The sequence below is a fragment of the Schistocerca cancellata genome, chromosome 2 (assembly GCF_023864275.1).
Source record: "Schistocerca cancellata isolate TAMUIC-IGC-003103 chromosome 2, iqSchCanc2.1, whole genome shotgun sequence".
Lineage (NCBI taxonomy): Eukaryota > Metazoa > Arthropoda > Insecta > Orthoptera > Acrididae > Schistocerca > Schistocerca cancellata.
Genome location: NC_064627.1, coordinates 591237546 through 591257586, shown reverse-complemented (window position 1 = coordinate 591257586; position 20041 = coordinate 591237546). Strand labels below are relative to the sequence as shown.

The window sequence follows — 20041 nt, the reverse complement described above, 5'->3', positions numbered from 1 at the left end:
CTGTTTACTCGTGGCCTCTTTCGCCAGGCGGTCAACATGTTCATTGCCCGGGATACCGACATGACCGGGGGTCCACACAAAGACCACAGAGCGGCCGCAACGCGCAAGAGTATGCAGGGACTCATGGATAGCCATCACCAGACGAGAACGAGGAAAGCACTGGTCGAGAGCTCGTAAACCGCTCAGGGAATCGCTACAGATAACGAAGGACTCACCTGAGCAGGAGCGGATATACTCTAGGGCACGAAAGATGGCGACTAGCTCAGCAGTGTAAACGCTGCAGCCAGCCGCCAAGGACCGTTGTTCAGAATGGTCCCCTAGAGTTAGCACGTACCCGACACGACCAGCAACCATCGAACCGTCGGTGTAAACAATTCCAGAGCCCTGATACGTGGCCAGGATGGAATAAAAGCGGCGGCGGAAGGCCTCTGGAGGGACCGAGTCCTTCGAGCCCTGTGCCAAGTCGAGCCGAAGGCAAGGGCGAGGAACACACCACGGGGGTGTACGCAGAGGCGCCCGGAAAGGAGGTGGAACTGGGAAAAACCCAAGCCCGCAGAGAAGCTCCTTGATGCGTACGGCGATCGGACAACCCGACCGGGGCCGACGGTCTGGCAGATGGACGACTGACTGCGGGAACAGGACACGATAATTTGGATGCCCGGGCAAGCTAAAAACATGGGCAGCATAAGCGGCCAGCAAACGTTGGCGTCGGAACCGCAGTGGAGGTACACCTGTCTCCACTAGGACGCTGTCCACAGGGCTGGTGCGGAAAGCACCAGTGGCAAGGCGTATCCCGCTGTGGAGAATTGGGTCCAGCACCCGCAACGCAGATGGGGATGCTGAGCCATAAGCTAGGCACCCATAATCCAGGCGAGACTGGATTAACGCTTGGTAGAGCCGCAACAGGGTAGATCGGTCGGCGCCCCAGCGGGTGTGGCTCAAACAACGCAGGGCGTTGAGATGCCGCCAACACGCTTGTTTAAGCTGCCGGATATGAGGCAGCCAAGTCAACCGGGCATCAAAAAGGACACCCAAAAACCTGTGGGTCTCCACCACAGCAAGAAGTTCGTCGGCAAGGTAAAGCCGCGGCTCAGGATGGACCGTTAGGCGCCGGCAGAAATGCATAACGCGGGTCTTGGCAGCCGAAAACTGAAAACCACGCGCTACAGCCCAAGTCTTACAATATATTCTGAAGTACATTGATGGTTATTCATCTGGGATACAAAAAAGATTCCTCTCATTGATTACCATGAAAGGGTAACATACTGATTGGGAAATATATGCAAATCTTTTTTACCCCCTATATAAAAGGTGGAGAAGTTAAAAGAAGAGGAAATAATCACATGTCATCAGATCATAGCACCTGAGCACAAATGTACTTCAGCAATGGGAAATCTTATTTGATTATGAATTGTTCAAACATGTGCCCTAACATCAGATGTTAAATCTTCATATTTTCACTGATTTCCACATGTAAAAAATCCTGTGGCTGGAAAATGTTCATAGACAAGAAGGTTATGCAAGGTGTAGTTTGGTTTTGGTTTTGCTTTGCTTTAGGGCGAAAACAACTGGAGTCATATGCGCCCAAGTCAAAACTATATAACATGAAGACAGAGAGGAGTTAAAAAACGACTATACATCAATCCCAATTGACATAACAAGAGACAGCTAAAAACAGGCACATGGGAAAAGGGCTAAAAATACACAATACAGAAACAGAGGTCCAAAACTAAAAATTAAATGGCCTTTGCCATATTGCTTCGGAGGATAAAAAGTAAATATGGTCGCGAGCCTGCACATCATTTGCTAAAGTGGCCAACAACTCAGACGGCAAACCCAAGCGGGAACGTAAACAGTTAAAAAATGGGCAGTCCATTGGGAAGTGGCGGACAGTTAAAACGTGGCCGCAATGTGTACAAAGTGGTGGGGTAGCCACTTATCGAATGACGATGGCAAAAAAGGCAGTGCCCAATATGCAGCCTAGTTAAAACACCTCCTTTCAGTGGGAGGGCCATACAAAGTGTAGATGAATATTTCAGAGAACTTTCACCACTAAACTTTAAAGGAGGGAATATGCACAAGAACAGCTACAGACAAGGAGTGTGTCAGGAAAAAATAAGTGCATTTCTTCACTGGCGCAATGGGAACTTCTCAACTTTACCTTGTATCTGTTTTTGGACAATTATTCATCAGTAAGAGAAAAAAGCTTTAACATAACAAACAACAATAGCTTACATTACAGGATGTTTACATGTCATAGTAGAGAGAGACTGATGAGCTTAACTGTTAGTTGTAAAGTGCACAATGTATTCTACATGAAACAGTCTATGGTGAATAATAAAATTTCATCAAGATTTTAGGGTTTCTAAAAATGAAGTTTTTCCTTAATTAACAGTAATCTTTGGCATATCTTAAGATTATAATGCTTTCACTGAGCAATTATTTCTATATCACCATCTATAACATACCTTTTGCTGTTCATATTCTTCTTCACTGTTTATTAAGTGACTTGATTTCATTTTCTTAAGTGGTCCCTTTTTACGAGCTCGTGGCAAAACTTTTGCTTTCACAACATTTCCATCTTCTGATCCCAGGGGCAACTTATGGTTCTCCTCATCTTCCTCAACTATCTGAACAATTTCCTTTTCTGCTTCACTCTGAATTTTCAAAGTCTTGTTATAATTTGTTGTTATTTCAAGTTTCACTTCCTCCAATCTTGCTTCTATTTCATCTATTTCATTAAAAAGTTTGAAACACTTTTTACAAATGACGTGACTGTGCACTGTGTCCTCACTCATCTCCACCCCTAAAACAGTTCCAATAGTATACGATATTGGTTTCTCTGTGGAAGTAACTGTGTACTTGTGAAAAATATTGCAGCTGTTTCTGGAGGAGACTGCCACACGACTATTGCAAATCAAACAATGGGTTGTCTTTGAACTATTGTTTTGCTCTTTTTCTGTATCTGGTGTCATGATATCTCCTTGAATTAACCTGAAATACAGGAGTGGAGTGAATTGAACGTTTACCATACAAGCATTTGCACAAAATGAATGTGAAGTAATGACAATTTGCAACTATTGGTACAATAATGTGCACTGCAGTAGTTTAATTTGGAAATATATGTTCAAATAACACAAGACATCACTATTTCAACATGTTACTTTTGTCAAGCAGTGAATGTTCCTTTCCTATCAATTCTTAGCAGTATATTTTCATTTACAATGAGATGCTAACATATACTGTAAGTTCTAGGCTGTTTACTAAGAACTGTCTCTCGTATCATATGGCCCAGTAACAAATAAGCAATGTTATTTACTTCTTTTCTTGCAGAGGGCATGTGGTAGAGCAATAATTACCAGACACAGCATTTAGTGATGTCAAGATTTCTGACAATGGTCATCTAAATTGTACACACTGTGCAATTATCTAGCAATGTAGAACTGAATGTGACGTAAACATTTAAGCTTCCTAAATATTCTAGTTCATCCACATTACAGATTTACTTTTTTTTCACAACCACTGACAAAATTGTTACCCATTAAGACAGTATACTCTACTGTAAATGTAAATGTTGCACTTAGTGCCATCAGTTGGTATAAAAACACTACAGTTGCAACCAATTGTGATGGTTATAACAGGCCCCAAAGTGTTAGTGTTTTAAGCTATTGGTAATGTTATCAAGTCTGGCAGAGTATATGATGAGTGTGCAATGCGACATATGGTTAGCAAGAATTTTGGAGGGTTATGGAGAACACCACACACTTGTTAAGGTAAAGAAACCAGCATTTAATAGAGTTTCGAATGGGGGGCATCATTTTAAGCCTGCTTGCGGCCAGATGGGCAAATTCTGCAATATGCAAACAGCAGACATTTGAATGTGACAGAGGCCTCATGTCTGACTGAAGGGGGATGGAAGGGGAAACCACATAAGGCATCCAGGTACTTGTCAACCAAATCTGCCCACATGAAGGGAGAAATGCCCCAGTGTGCACCAACCACATTGCAACCCCTTCATATCTGCACTTGCCATCCAAGCATAAGCAATGGCTTACAACAACACCCCATATCATCCCGTCCCATTGACTGAAGACCAGCAAGCCTACTGGATCAACATCCTACGAGTAGGCTGCCATTAACACCACTGTAATACCGTGACTAGAAGCATGGCCTGCTGCTGAGTGGTACTGTACCATTTTCCGTGATGAATCTTGTTTCTGCACTACCTCAGATCACAGTCTGTGAGTACAGCAGCACCATGGAAGAGGATACATTTAGGCAAAGTTTGTAGGGACACATTAGTGTTATCCCCTAACATCTATCATCCTCAAGTGTTAACCTTTTTCAACAAATGGCTTATGTGCCTGTGAACAGCCAGCATAATGTTGAGATACTCCCTTGGTCAGCAAGATATCCCTATCTGTCCCCAAACAATGTATGCAGGACAAGTTGTCACTAACTTCATCCCAATATAACAGTATCAAGAACCATCTGCAACATTTGTGAGACAACAACCCCTGGAGAGTGTGCAATAGCTGTATTTATCTACCCAAGTTGAATCAGTGCATATATCCAGGTAGATAGAAGATGCACCATTTTACTGACAAGGGACCAGCAATGTGCTTGTATTTAAGTTTGTCTTGTCTTCATTATGAAATAAAACTGGGTAACTTTCAAAAATGTGAAGCTCCCTTTCACTCTCCTGTCCCTCTGGGTGTTTATCCTCTTTTGTCAGAGAAATTGTTTTATTGGCATTTGGTGCACATACCACATAGGCCAGTGCCATATGACATTACCACATTTTAGACAGGAATCATAGGAAGAAAACAAAGTGCCTAAGTTTGTCGAAGAATGTTTCTTTGCTTAGAACTAAAAGTTTTGGAGTAATTGCAAATAGCTTAGTAAATTAACAAAAACTGTGCAATAAACTTTCACAAATACAAAGTGATTCGAGAAAACTGCATAACCTGGATTTAAAACATAATTTACACAGTAATTACATAGCACCGTAGTTTTCACATTCACAGACAAATGTCTAGAAACACAGCAGATGAGATGGTTAACGATATGTTGGCAGTAAGATCACCTTGTATCTGTATTGGTCACAACCTGTATTTGGACCACTGCAGTCTATCCAAAATTACTGTAGGACTGATAGCAGGGACAGTAGTGGTGGTGGGGGGGGGGGGGGGGGGGGGGGGACCCACGCGGCAGGCCCGGACCACTTTCCACCAATACCATACTACCAGTAGCTGCGGCAAATCCCCAAAGTTGCAAAACCATTAGTCCACATAACACTTTCTCCTTGCAGTGGACAGCTGCTGCCAGGTAGCTCTCCTGAGTGATTGTTGTCTCCTATGGCTTTTTGTGTTTGAGTTTTTACTATTGTAAGAGTTATTCTTTTATTTGTTGCTTCTGTTACTCTCATATGGTACTGAACGAAGTCAACAGGAAGTTCATCGAACATTATAAGTGGAAAAGTTAGACATCATTGTCTTGGCCATGGGATTGCCATACGAGGGCAGTCAAGAGAAATGGTTTGCGTGTTATGTGCCTACTTTGAGAATAAAAAAACTTAATGTTAGCCTGCTGCTCTCCAATACAAAAGTGAACGACAGAACTGCTGCAGCCTTGAATACAAGCAAAAACATTTATGTGAATATTGGGAAGGAAATTTTTGACAAAGAAAAGGAAGTTGAAGAACCATAGGAACCTAACATACCTGGGAAAAATGTCATACTGGAAGCAGATTACCAATATTTATTCATCTGCCGAGGATGAGATTCACCATTACATTTATAATAATTATTGCGGGAAGGAACATCTGACGCTCAGGAAGTTACTATTCACACTTAAAGTCTAGGACTTTTTCAAGGGAGTCACACATCCTTGTCCACTGTTTTACACATTCGTGGCTTTCACTACGGAAACTTCTGTGGCCGTAAGCTGTTGACGGAAAGGGAGGATATAGCTGCATGGTGATGCCGATTTTTAAGGGACATCTGTAGCATAAATATCGAAGTGGTGTGGCTTGATGAAACTTGGGTCAGTTCTGATCAGGCTGTCAAGCAGAGGTGCCTTCTGGCAAGGGGGGAGTGGACTTTTTCTTCTCCATGTAGGTACCTTGCAAGGTTTGCTCTCAAATAGTCTCCTGATTTTTAAATCAAAGAAAACAGGAGATTACCTTGAAGAAATGAACCACACTACATTTAAAAAGTGGTTCAAGGATACCAAATCTTGGAAAACAGTCAACAATTTTTCAAAGTAATGCTGCTTACCATTCAGTTGTTAATGACAAGCCACTTACCACGGCAAACAGAAAGGAGGAAATGATTGACTGCCTTCAGCGTCCTAATGTCGATGTAGGTGATGACCTTAAAAAGGTCGAGCTTATGGAAAAATCTCTCTCTATAGGCCACCGATCCATCTCCACGAAATCAACGAACTGGCAAAAAAACATGGGTACACAGCCATTAGACTATCACCTTACCACTCCCATTTCAACCCAACAGACTTGATATGGGCCCAAATCAAAGGTTGCATTGCCAGGAATAATAACAAATTTACCCTCTCTGCAGTCTTAAGCACTTACAACAGAAGCCATCCATAACACCACACTGAAGATTGGAAGAAACCCATCAAACATATACAAAGCATCATGGACAGAGCATGGCAGAATGACACTTTTTGGAAATTTCAGTGGAGGAGATGATGCTTCATTAAATGGCACCAGTGAAAGCCCCTTCAAGAATCCGTCATAGCGACAGGAATGATATCAGTGGAGTTATAAAATGAATAGTTTCGCTGTGTGGTTTAGTTGAATGAAATTTAAGATTACGTGTGCGTTCTGTGCAGGATGTGGCAACACTGTTCCATGCCTTCACATGCTCCTGGTGAAGTGTCAGTCCTAAACTAATTTTGGAGAGACTATAAAGTATTTTTTTTAAATGATATATATGCAGTAATAAAACACAAAAGTATTATATCAGTGGTATATGTTGCACTAAGAACTAAGTGAGAAAAATACTAATGGAATGGGCCAGTCCTCCAGCAGACTTGTGAATTACAGAAGGCAACACCTCACAAATGTGAATGCAGCGAGTAACATTTTACTTTAAAACCAAAACATAACAATTTGCAATCATCACCTGGAAATAGAGAGTTGTTTAATGCGCCAGCATTTAAGTAATCACTCTTACACATAGTGCAAATGAAAATAGTTCCAGCCCATCTTCCTAAAAAACCTACATTCACTAAAATAATTATATAACTATTTACGTGTGCCTGGTGCAAGATATTTATTTATATGCGTCACGTTAAAGATGATTTGTGCCCAACGTTCTTTGGCAGACACCTTTAAACATCTATGTTTTGTATGGGTGCAGGGCTATAAATAATCACTCAGTGCAAATGGTAACTCCAAACCATTGTCCACATGTTCCATTAAACAGGAAGGTTTGCCTCTTCAGAAGTATCATAAAATTAGCAGCTCCACTCTAGAGAGTTGGCAACATTATTTCTTTTAATTATTTCCACACATAAAGTAAAGATGGGTGAATGTTACATTGTGGTAATGGTAATATCACTATTTTAAACCCTCTTGTAATATTCCTATTAATATTTATGCAAATTTACCAAATTGGCACCACCAAAAACTTTCCCAGAAATTTATAATATTTTACTTACATCTTTGATGCAATATTTTTTCCTTCTTTTTTTTAAATCCAAAATTACACTAACTGTGAAAGGAACGAATGAAGGCTGTGTGAATTTAAAATCTTCTCTAAGGTCTTAAGAAACCAAAAATTAGCTTTCAGAGAGAGAGTAAACTGAGAAAGGAAGGCACTGAGCTCTATTTCAGGAATGGTCTTGGCATTTCTGTATGTGAAGCACAAAAAAATCTAAATTTGGAGGATCAGAAGAGGATTCAACCTCCTCTTCTCATGCACAGGAAGTGTCTTTCCCTGCATCATCTCACTAGGCAACCTGAATTCCGAGGCCAAATAATTTTGATGTAGTCACAACAATGAAGAATGTAATCTGTTGTGATTTACCTCTAACAATTCAAGGTCACCATCTTCCAAAGCCTTCTAAATGTCATCTTACCTAGTCCATCTGCTTATTGGTGTAACATTGGAAGTTCGACTAATCGCCATAACGGATCCACAAAATATAACAGCTTAAGAAAACCAAACACATTTAATTTCATTTTACAAACAATAGAAGTGAAAGGAACATGCTTATGATACAAATTCAATACTCTAACCATCACACACTCTACAACCAATCAGTAACAATTACATTTAATGCCACCCCTCCATTAATTTCAAAAAATGCACCATCTCACACAACCTGAAGTACAAACAATTAAACTGGTTAGGAGAAGTATTACAGGTGTTAATGTGCAACACTGAGAACCATTTGTCATTAAAGGAATAACTAAACATGAAGTTCCCATAGTACACTCCTGTAATGCATCCAGATATACTTCCCAACAAACTTTCTCAATAAACAAAGACTAAATCTATTCTGAAAGAGCATTTATTATGCTTCTAAATTAATGAAGCACTATATACCTGTATGAAATTGAGAACCCAGGATGTTCCTGATCTTCGTGCTGTGTTTCCACTGGAGATGCCATTGAAGACTTCTGCAGGCCCTATGGAATGAAGTGATTGAAAATACACTAATTCATCCAGAAGAATCAATTTAAAGATGAGATACGGTTTCTTTAAAATACCTGACTGAATGTGAAATTTCGAGAAGACAAGCGTACATTTTTCTCAATTGTGATTTGCGACAGTGAATAACTAATAACGAAGTGTACATTACGCCTATTACGGTTTGTCACTAATCAGTTGACTAAACTGTCACAATAGTGTTTGATGATACTCTATGTTTTAATTGCAAAAACTGAAAAAATACTGAATGATTGGATTTAATGTCATGGAGCATAATGGAAATGAAAGTTAATATTACTGAAGGAGACTACTGACGAAATTTTAATCAGTCTCAATTTCGAAATATGTAGCGAAATGCCAGAACCATGCACTGTAGAATTATATAACTGTTCACAAACGTAAGACAACATTGTATTTTAAAATGTTACAGCTCAGTGTGTATAAATGACTTCAAAAACGAAAGCTATCGCTTTTTCGCGTAACATTAACACAACAGGATTTTGAACGGCGAAGTATTTGCTTAACAGGATACTACTGTGTGGGATTGGATAACGCCTTTTGACTGTTGGGTTGTTCTGCACGCTATGACCGTTATTATATGCAATAAAATATTTGTTTACAAGCTGTGTGATGCTTTCGGCACAAGCAACTGTCAATATACAATTGATACAGGCTGCCAACAACTTGCAACACGCTTTCGTTACCAACACATCTACAACAGGTTCGTGTTTTCAGTTGGCGATGTTTCTGAACCATGTAATTCTGGGTATTACCCTATATATCTAACATAAACCTCGATTATGCTATATATTCTCTATAACATAAATCATGTTGCGCGAACTTTATGCCTACTGGCCGAAAAATACACCACAAAACCAGCTCGTTAAACGAAGAAACCAACTTAGGTTATGCGACGAACTTAAATGTCAACAGTTGGCGCAACATACGTAAATCGTTTGAAGTGTTTCGCGCAATGGAACATCGAAGTATGTAGTGTCTTTCCACATCTAAATAGTTATCTGTCAAACTGGTATTTCAACTTTTTCAGTAAATTACGAAATTTATATTGTTTGTATCGCCTACACATTCAGTACTAAAGCAAGAATTCACTGAAGAATGTGTATCCATTTTAATGATCCAATATTGGCATATTTTTAAATTCAGTACTGTTAATACTAACCGAGGGGCAATTGAGTTTCAACAAAGATTACATACTATAAGAGTATGAACAAAATAAATTTAGTAATTTATTAATTACTTTATAAAATTTATAAGGAGCACTACAGGACGCCCGTGTGCCTTATTTTCGTACAGATACGACAAAATGTTGGCATCACACCATTTGTTCAGGAAAACATATACGCTCATGCAGTAATCTAACTATTGTAACACAAAACAATCTATTCGTTACTCACATACCTTATTTTAACAAGTAAAAACAGGCAGTCAGAAGTTGCCAGCCCTGGACAAACAATATGGCGCTCAGAAGGTCACTATCTAGAGCTGCGCTGCTTCAGAGCTCAGTGTATTAGGCTGAACGAAGAATGCATGTTCATTAATTCATTGGAATGCCGTTATAACGTGAGCATAAAAGTGTAAAAGCTATATCTAACAATCAATAATCACAGTTAATTCGAAAGTGTTTCTTTATTCGTAGATTTTCTAAGTTGTTCATACACAAAGATTACATGGCAAGTTGTAAAAAGCAAAGACATTACTCCCGTAGTCAATCATTGCAAACGTCACGCTATCAGTTGATAACTTTGCTAATGAACGTTGATCTGAAAAGCGATGTAGTAAAAGAGTAATTTTCAGAGTGTTTATGTCATACAAGCTGAAAACATTGCATTGTCAGAAAATTGGACTTATATTTCGTGCCAGCTAAAATTTTTCGACAATTCTAGTGCCTTTCACATATCTACAAGAACCTTTTCTTTTTGTAAAGCCGAATCAAACTGGACTTCAGGGGAACGGTGGGAGGCGTAACATCAGATGACGTTGTATTGGAACTACACGAAACATCAAAGCAAATTCACTTTGATTAGCACAGTATCAAATATTGAAAATAAGGTTATGAGATAGAATCCGTGACTAAAAGCAAGAGCCTTTTTACATGTGCGTTGTATTTATATTTCTTTCTAAGTAACTACTAACTTAAACCAAATTTATTTTTCTTTTCGGGTGGAATGACAACTGTGTCGCCAGTTTTATGTTTTCATTTATGAGCAGTGAATGCATTTTCCTTTCCATAAGTGAACACAACTTCCTATGTTAGCAGACGACACCATGATCCCCGCAAAAACGCCAATCTCTAATATTTTGACCGAAAAATTTTACATTAATGTACCGAGCAGTTCCGTTGACAATCTGTGAATGAAGCCTTTTGAAATACATTGTGCAATGTTTTGAAGTTCCGCTCCGTCAACTGAGAATTGACCTGTAGAGTAGCTATAACATAAAAAAGGTCAATTCACGCTAGACATCAATGAAGCGGCAGGCTACGTCACCGCCAAACTATGGTGTGTTTACATCAGACAGGACGTCAACACAAAGTCACTTCCCTTAGTTCAATTCTAAACAGTAAAGTGAGGTTTTGAGATATCATCCTCGATACGTAATGTCGGAATATATCAGAATTCAGAACCTAGGAATGAAATGATAAAGTTTATTAATAGCCAAAGTGAACTTCATAACATATGTTTTTTTGCAAAATTTGTATGCTAAATCGTTAAGAATAAAAAAGAAAGCGTCAGGCGAACAATTGAAAACATCCGTATTTCTGTATTATCGAAAAAAAACACCTACAATATGTAGAGTGCAACACTTAGAACCTTCCTACCACACCCACTTAAACATTTTCTTTTTAAGTACCAGATAACAACTACTTTATTTCCCTTAAATAGCGCTGACTTTTTCATAGTCAAAAGTTGTTTAATGGAAATTGTCTCATCAATTTATGTTCTTATTATGAACAGTGTAATTTTTTCTCTGTCCAGTTATTGTAAAACCAAAACCGTTTTTCACTTTATGATGTCAGGTCTCTTTAGTGAAAAAACACTCCTGGAAAATATCTGTCATCATGGAACATTTACAATGTGTCATGGAGGCGAAGCCCCTCCACAACAGTCTGTACATGCATTAAAACGCGACACATGTGATGTCTTCACACGAAACAAGTTCCAAGTAACTGCTCACCCACAATCAGTCGGTCTAGAAAAGAAATTTCAGTGGCTAGTTTGTGTTCGAAATATGTTTTGCTGAAAAAAAAAGCAACAAAGAGAAATGCTGAGTGAAATTATATGAGCAGTGGCAGCTTAAGTGAAGACAGTTTTCTCACATAAATTTACTTAGTGAGTTGCAGAGTGAACCCGACCACTAGCGTAACTATTTGTGGATGGATTTGGAAAACATAATTATCTTCTGACGCTCATATAACACGAAAAATACTTGTTTAAGGAGAGCAATCGAATGGGAATATTGGAAGCCCACATGTCCTTTTTTTTTATTTTGTACCTACTTTAAACATATAGCCCAATGACGTTATAGATAAATCTCATACGTTCTGGCATTTTTGTATTGTTATTCAGGCATTGTAACCTTATTTGAAAATTTGAAGTTTTCAGCACTGTTGTAAACAAATAGAATATTACAATATCATATTTCCTTGCCAAGGTTGATATGTCAAAGAAATTTGATAGTGTAATAGGGAACTTTGACAAATCTTGTCTTTCGCCAAAGAAATATGATGAAATCTAGGACTTTACCGTAGATTTGATTAGAAAAGTAGTTCGTCATCTCTTCACTGCAGTGTGAAATGTAACTGCTTGTAATGACCTCTACAGCTATTTGACATATGTAATGGGTTTCTAAATGTGGCTGCAAAGTTTAGTTCATGTGTTCCTTCGGCTGTTTATAACAACCTTGCTTCGACAAAGATGGGGGAGCGATCAAGGGGCACAATGCATGCAATTAATCATGTGGTGGAAACACATGTTGCAGGTGACTTCAAATCCACAATCACAGCTACAGCCATACACCTCTACATTGGGAAACACCAAGGCAGCTTTTCAGCAAACTGGAATAGAGGATGACACCTCTTAAAATAAAAAAATTCTTAGCTTTCCATTCTTGTTTGTCTATTTTTGAACTCTGGATCACAAAAGCTCTTCATCTGTTTCGTACTTTTCATTAATTTTGTTGTTGTTGGAACACTAATATTATTAATTAAACTATTCAAAGGTAAAAATAGTTCTAGGTGCCCATGTAGCGCATTTAACATTTATTGATATTCAGATATGCCACCTTCAGTGCTTTACAAATCATTTCACACATTTCTGGAATTATTTTGGTTAATATGCATGGTGGTATTCGAGTGCTGTAAAGTACATTAGAGTACCTTTCTCCCTAGCAAGCAATCGCGATGTCATGGTGAACCTGTCTTCTACACATATAACATTACTCAAGTGAGTATTCTGCTTTGTAACATTAGGAGCCGCTTCACTGAGCAAATACTAAAATGCACTCTCTTCCATTCGTGAGTAATTTAAATAAGACTTGATGTCTTCCTCCTGCAGCTCTCGTAACAAATTTTGATGAATGCTTTTACTATCTCAACACAAGACCCATAGTTACGCCCACTTATGTTCACTGTTTTCTGCTGCTTCCATTCCAAAAGCATAAACAATGCAACTGAGCTGTCCGCCATTATGAACTTTGACGAAAAATATGATGACACTGTAATACCCCTTTCTAGCGCCACATCAAAGATCTTTCTTCAAAGAAATTTGACGAATATTTGATCATTTTACTTTGTCAAAGAAATATGATAATGCAATACCGACCTTACTCTTAGCTTTAATCGATTTAAATTGTCATTAGTGATAAAATATCAGACAGTGGTGACGCTAGCAGCAAATGTCAGGAAGTAATGAAAAAGAAAGAATTAAGTGGCGTTTCCGTAACATATATCCATAAAAGAGCAGGAGTAAAAAAATGAACGATATACAATTTGGAGAGGGAATAGAGTTCTACCAAAACATCATGGTTATGACTGCAGGTGAGCTATAATTTGAAACTTAGTATTGCTTAAAACGTAAGGTTTAATTATCACAGTGAACATAATAATAATATAGAACATGAAATTAAATTTATAATGCCTCTGTCGATATTACTCCAGGCCCACTACAATAGGTCACAGTCTCTGCTTACTTTCCCAACAAACTTTCTGTACAGCTAATCCCATTACATTATTCATACAGCGATACTATGATGACTGTTTCAAGTAAGAACACCGATTATTAAGGGGTCAGGAATTATAGTTTATTCAAACACTCAGTAAACATTAACACTTTTAATAACATTCCGCATTTCAAGCTACATGCGACAGCTTGCTACTGATTGCTTCCACACTGAAGCCTAAGTAATGACCAATAGTGGCACGGACATGCTATTAAAGTACTGAGATGGTTACCAAGCAGTGCCGACGAATGCAGTAACCAAGCTCAACTCATTCTGTCCTAGCTGAGAGTCCAATTGCAACAAACTCACATAACAATAACAGGTCTCCAGCATACTGTCAACGAGCAAAGATTAACTTACACTGGTAGCCACAACTACAACATACTCAATGGAAAACTTCATAACATACAGGAAATACATAGCTGTTTGAGGATACTGTACCCTCACCAATTGAATACATAATTATATTTACAGATGATGGATGAAATGCATAACAACTAAGTGAACAGAGAGCACCAAGTTGGAAAATTTTATGCAAAGTTTTTCATAGAAATTTGAATTCAAAATCTGGGCAACGACAAGTGGATACATGTTGCACATTTGAAGTGCTCGGTGTAAAAATCAGAAGTCCCTCTCGGAATGATGCTGCTAAAAGGGCAGCAATAGCTGAGTTAATAGTGCACAAGAAGTGTGCTGATAAATTCTTCATGAAGTTAGGTGCAGTTAAAATGAAAACAAACTGATTCTACCACTGCAGGCCCCATGTTTGATTTTATGCAGAACCTGCAGTTTCCTCACTGACCGATACAACATGCATTTTAATTGCAACAGCATTCAGTAAATGTCTTTAACGTGCAAAGCCTATGGAATAGAAGACCAAGGTGCTATCTCTATCATGAAGGAGTTGCACAAAAATCCCCAGTTACATCTGTTCACTTTTTTTTTTTTTTATTATGTGGATGAAAATGTTGGACAACACGTTAAATACCTTCACTTGTTCTCTGGCTCTTGTGGAGGCCAAAATAAAAAAAAACATACAATGATGAGATTTTTTTAAATACTTGTGGCACAGGGAAGATTTCAGTTCATTACTCATCACTTTCCAATAAGAGGCCAATTTTACCGTCCTTGCAGTAGAGACTTTAGTATGGTGAAAAGGAAAATCAGAAAGGCAGATAGGATATATTTGCTGAAAGAATATGCAGCTTTAATAATAGCATCCAGCACTAAGGCGAATTTCGAAGTGAAACAGAAGAGGTGCTAAATTTTAAGGAATGGTGATTGTAGTCATGCCAAAAGAATGCGATTTCCATTGAAATTCAAGGAAGGGCTACACATAGAAATAACAAACATGACTTTCATGTAACACAATTATGAAGTTCTGCTATTCACATGAACCTCTTGGTGATGTTAAAGTTAAACACTTCATTGATGGGGCAGAAGAGCACACATTCCAACTGGCTGATCAAACAGTAATTACACTAAGCCCTGTAAGTCAGGTTTATTGAGGGCATGTGCCCATGAATGAGAAGAAAATGCGCGACCAAATGCGATTTCTACCATTCCCACCAAAAGAAGAAACCATCAATAACTTCTATTTTGACACATACAATTGTCCAACACGTGTCAAAGAATGTACCATATGTGCAGTATGCCAAAGAGAATCGAAAATAGCCATAATCTGTTTGATTCTTGTCCATATTAGCACTAAAGTATGAGTTAAGTATTCATTTATGTTTATTTATTACAAAATATTGAGAAAACCCCTATGTTCACTCAATAAATTTTAACACAACGTCAAGAAAACATATTAGGATTGCCTACAGAGCATTGGCATTTATCCTTCTGCATTCATTATCACGAAAAAATATACGAAACATGTAATTTTGGCATAATTTTAAGACCTGGAATGGTTTTTTTGTATTGTCTGAAACGTTTAGTTTCTTGGACATGTAGAGTTTCTCAATATGCACATCTAATTACTCCAAATGAGCGGATTACACTGAAGTTAAGATTCTTAGCAACAGGAAGACCCTACAAGGAACTAGATTCTGTACTGCACTTTCGAAACAAGCATTGTGTGAAATCACACCCAACACATGAAGAGCTATGTATACTGCACTGAAGGAGGATTTCAGAAAGGCAGATAAAGTATTGGTATCTCAGTTCTGTAATATACCAATCCTGAAAGGTTACAGACAATAGTTTTACAGCTTTAGGCGTGTTTGAAACTTAGTATGCTCTTAGAAATTATGGGTGTGGCCAGTGATTTGTAGTTTAGTTTGTTTCTGAGTCGGATTTTCAGCTCGCTGCTTGAAGCCTACGAGAATCTGTTCCAGACTTTTGCACTAGAATATAAAACCCCATTCAGAACTCTAGACTCTCGCAAGTTTAACACCTGTTATTGTGGTTGCTAATTCTACAGTTCATCTCTAATTAACACTTGTTATGAACCATACGTTATTTTAGGAACTAAAACAAGTGTAAGAACGCCTATGATCCTGAAGGTATTGCTGCAATAACTTTAATTATCAGCCTATCACAATATTCCGACTGCACTTTTCTTTAGAATAAATAGGGCTACTTCTTTTTTACTACAGGGTCAACTAAGAGTATGGCATGGGACAGTTGTGAGTGAAAATATTATAGAAACCTGGTCCCAGATCCCCAACAGTCATCAGGAGAGAGCTGCCCTCAGCGGCCAAACGTTCATTTCCTGGGTATGGGTTTGGTAACCCTGGGGTTCCTGAACTGGGGACTAATAATAAGCGCAGCCAGTCCTTTGTCACTGTATGCTCTGGGCATGCTTCAGCGACAACCATGTGGTGTGGCAGTGGGACGTTGCATGTTATAGGGAATGGCGATCTTGGCTTGACCACCCAGATTGCGAGGTTGGTGAAAACCTCTATAAAAACCCTTCAGTCTTAAGGTGTGCTGCACGCCAATGAGATGCATGGCAGTTGAGATGGAACAGTCATTAACAGGCAGCCTCTGGGGAACCTGCCGCAGCTCAGTTCTACAAGGCTTACCCAGGCACGTGGGGCTGCTTATGCGGCCAAGATGTAATCATCGAAATTCTCACCTCCTCCCAACGGAAAGGGTTGGCCACTCGTAGGTACTAACAGCCAGTCAAACAAGAGGGCTCGTATCGGCAGTCCTCCTGATTCAGGAGTCCCTTTCAAAAGTTTTGTCTGCAGTAACAGAATGCATACTGGTAATCAGACTGTGTCTTTAATAGTAAAAAAGAAAGAGGATAGCTTTCAGGAAGTTTCGCTGTTTTATATTCAAAGAGCTTAGAGGGCATTGCTGGAACTTTAAAATCAGTCAAGTGATTGCGTAATGGCCAATGGGACACCAATAGTAGAAACTTTTAGTTCCCAACAAGTTAAGAACTTCCAAAAAGCCTCAGTGCCTTGGGTAATATGCTATCGAAACTGAGCTACACATCATCTTAAATTACAGCAAAGGTGTTGTCACATGCAGGGATCTGCTGGACATTCCCAAGGAGAAACTGAATAATGAGTAGACCCAAAAAGGTATAGTCTACATGCAAAACATCATGAAGAGGGTGAATGGCGATGTCGTAAAATCCACCTCCTTTATCCTGACATTCAGCAGCACGAAACTTCCTGAGCATGTTAAGGAAGGTTTCCTTTGCCTAAGTGTGAGGTGTTAACTCCCAAACCCAATGTGCTGTTTAAAATTCCAGTACTCTGCTCATCCTATTCTTGTCTGTCATGGATAAGCCACATATGGCAAATGCGGTAAGGCCACCCATAAAGGAGTTGCTTGTTCATCTCCTTTGAAGTATTTGAATCGCTCTGTGGCTCACCCTGTTGAGAGTTGGGACTGCTGCGTATACCATGAAGAATAGTAGATACAAGAGCTTAAGACAACGAAATGCATCTCATATGGTGAAGACAAAAAGATATATAATGCCATGCTGACCCCATCACTCGCGACCTCCTGTGCTTCAGTTATTAAACATCCAGTGTAGAAAGCCAATGCTGCTTCACAAACGGAAGTACCTAGTGACAGTACTAGTATCTGCATTTGTCAATGCGCTTGTGCTGCTGCAGTTATTTTGAACCCTGTCCCTTCCTTGACTGTCAGGAAAGACTGTGATTGCTGACACTGTGGGACTCCCTGCCTCTCCAAAGATTCAGTCTAGTCCACCGTCCAGTGCCACAGTTGTGGCTCAATAGCTTCTCAGATAAGAAATCAAAGTCGAAGCAAAGAATGCCCACTGATGGAGACACGAGGTACACAGTCAGACACTGTCCACTTTATCCCCTCTGATGTCTCTCTCGACTCTTCTTTAGAGGCAATGGGCCTTGATGTCAGACTGGGAAATCATCTTGCCCCAAGACTGAGCCTCCACTCATCTCAAACTCTCCTCCCTCGCAGGAAGTCGGGATGAAAGTGGAACCCATGTTATAGGTGGCTCCCATTCTACAGTGGAACATTAATGGGTTCAGGACACATAAGGAGAACTGAAACTCCTTGCACAGGAACACTCCCTGTCTCGTGTTTGCAGGAAACGTATTTTAAAATGTCTTATGTTCCTCTATTTTGGGGCTATATGCTCTATCGCAAGGATGACCTGACAGGGGAAAGGGCCAAGGGAGGGATCACTATTTTTGTAAATAACACACACCACTCCTCTGCTCTCCCCTTGGCTACTGACCTGCACACAGTTACAATTGAATTTCATGTGTGTCCAAGGCTCACTGTTTGTTCACTGTATTTACCTCTGCAAGATGCAATAGACTCTGTGATCCTCAAAGATCTTATGGAACAATTCCCCTGACCATTTCTTCTACTGGGAAACTTCAGTACCTATCATGCCTTGTGGAGCTCGACCTCTACTTGCTCCTGGGATCGGGTTTTGGAAAGCCTCATGGTGTCTCCCAAGCTGTGCATCCTCAACAAAGGTACTCCCTCCCATTTCTGCACTGCTTCTGAGTAACTCTCAACCCTCATTCTGCTTTCCAGCCCTAGCGGACTGTGCTCTGTAGGAAGTCATTGTCGACTCTCATTCCAGTGATCACTTTCTACTCCAACTTCATCACTCGAGGGAGCATTACCTGAACAGAATCCACGAAAATGGATAGTCAGCAGGACTAACTGGACACTATTCAGTCACGTGGTGCACGCCACAACAGTGTCCAGGTATAGGTGGACCACATTGCAGGAGTGATCCATCATGCCACAACTTATTCATCTCAATGTCATCAGGTCACCTTAGGAGGCAACCTGTACCTTGGTGGACCAGTGAGTGCCACTTAACAACACAGTATAGGTGTGTGGCTCTTTGACGCCAACAGCAGACAACTTCACAACCTTTCAAGTCAAGAGAGCTAAGGCTTGATGCGTAATTAAGGAGTGGAAGAAAAGGTTATGTCAAGCATTCCTGGACTCCATCAACCATTCCTCTTGTTCTACAGAAGTATGGGAAGCCATCAGGAGGATTTCTGGTAAACACAGTCGTTTACCAATAACAACAGTGCTGAAACAGGGGTATCTCTACACTACATCCAATACATCACTCAGACGATGGCAAAGAATTTTGCACAGACTACCATCAATGCCAGTGAGGATCTGGCATTTTGCCGCTATTGTGTGACTGTAGAGAATGATAAGCTGGACTTCACATCCAACAGTTCTGAGTCTTACAACTACCCTGGAATCAGCACTTTCTGAGACTTGTGATATTGCACCCTGTCACGACCAAATATGGTACTGCATGCTTCGACATCTGCCTACAGCATCAAAGGAAATCCTACTTGGATGTTTTAATTTGATAGAGTTGACAGGTCACTTTCCAAACTTTTCTAGAGAGACAATTATGATCCTTCTCCTTAAACCATGAAAGGACCTCCCATGTCTCAGTAGTTACCAGAGCATCACCTTAATGACTTTTGTCGGAAAGACGATAGACGGAATGATTAACTGTCGTGTGACATGATTGTTAGATACCAGGAAATTCCTCAGCTGTTCAAAATTTGGATTCCGGAGATTTTGGTCCACTATCAACAACCTGACCCTGCTAGAGGTGGCCATTCAGCAGGCTTTACTATGTAAACATCACTTTCTTTGTATTTTCTTTGATGTAAGTAAGG

General features: G+C 39.7%; 1 protein-coding gene across 3 annotated transcripts in view; it reads right to left on the bottom strand.

Moving 5' to 3' along the window:
* LOC126162226 (zinc finger protein 37-like) overlaps positions 1 to 10369 on the bottom strand; it is a 74628-nt gene extending 64259 nt beyond the window's left edge. Inside the window, exons 1-3 of one of the 3 annotated variants that reach the window (XM_049918584.1) lie at positions 10101 to 10369; positions 8577 to 8659; positions 2469 to 2994 (exon numbers count right to left, since the gene is read on the bottom strand). In XM_049918584.1, the coding sequence (XP_049774541.1) occupies positions 2469 to 2994; positions 8577 to 8641 (591 nt within the window). In that variant the 5' untranslated portion in view covers positions 8642 to 8659; positions 10101 to 10369. Of the gene's footprint in view, positions 1 to 2468; positions 2995 to 8576; positions 8660 to 8740; positions 9857 to 9939; positions 10072 to 10100 lie in introns of those variants that run through there. The other 2 variants (XM_049918587.1, XM_049918586.1) reach the window with 2 other exon arrangements.
* Between the last annotated feature and the right edge of the window lie 9672 nt (positions 10370 to 20041).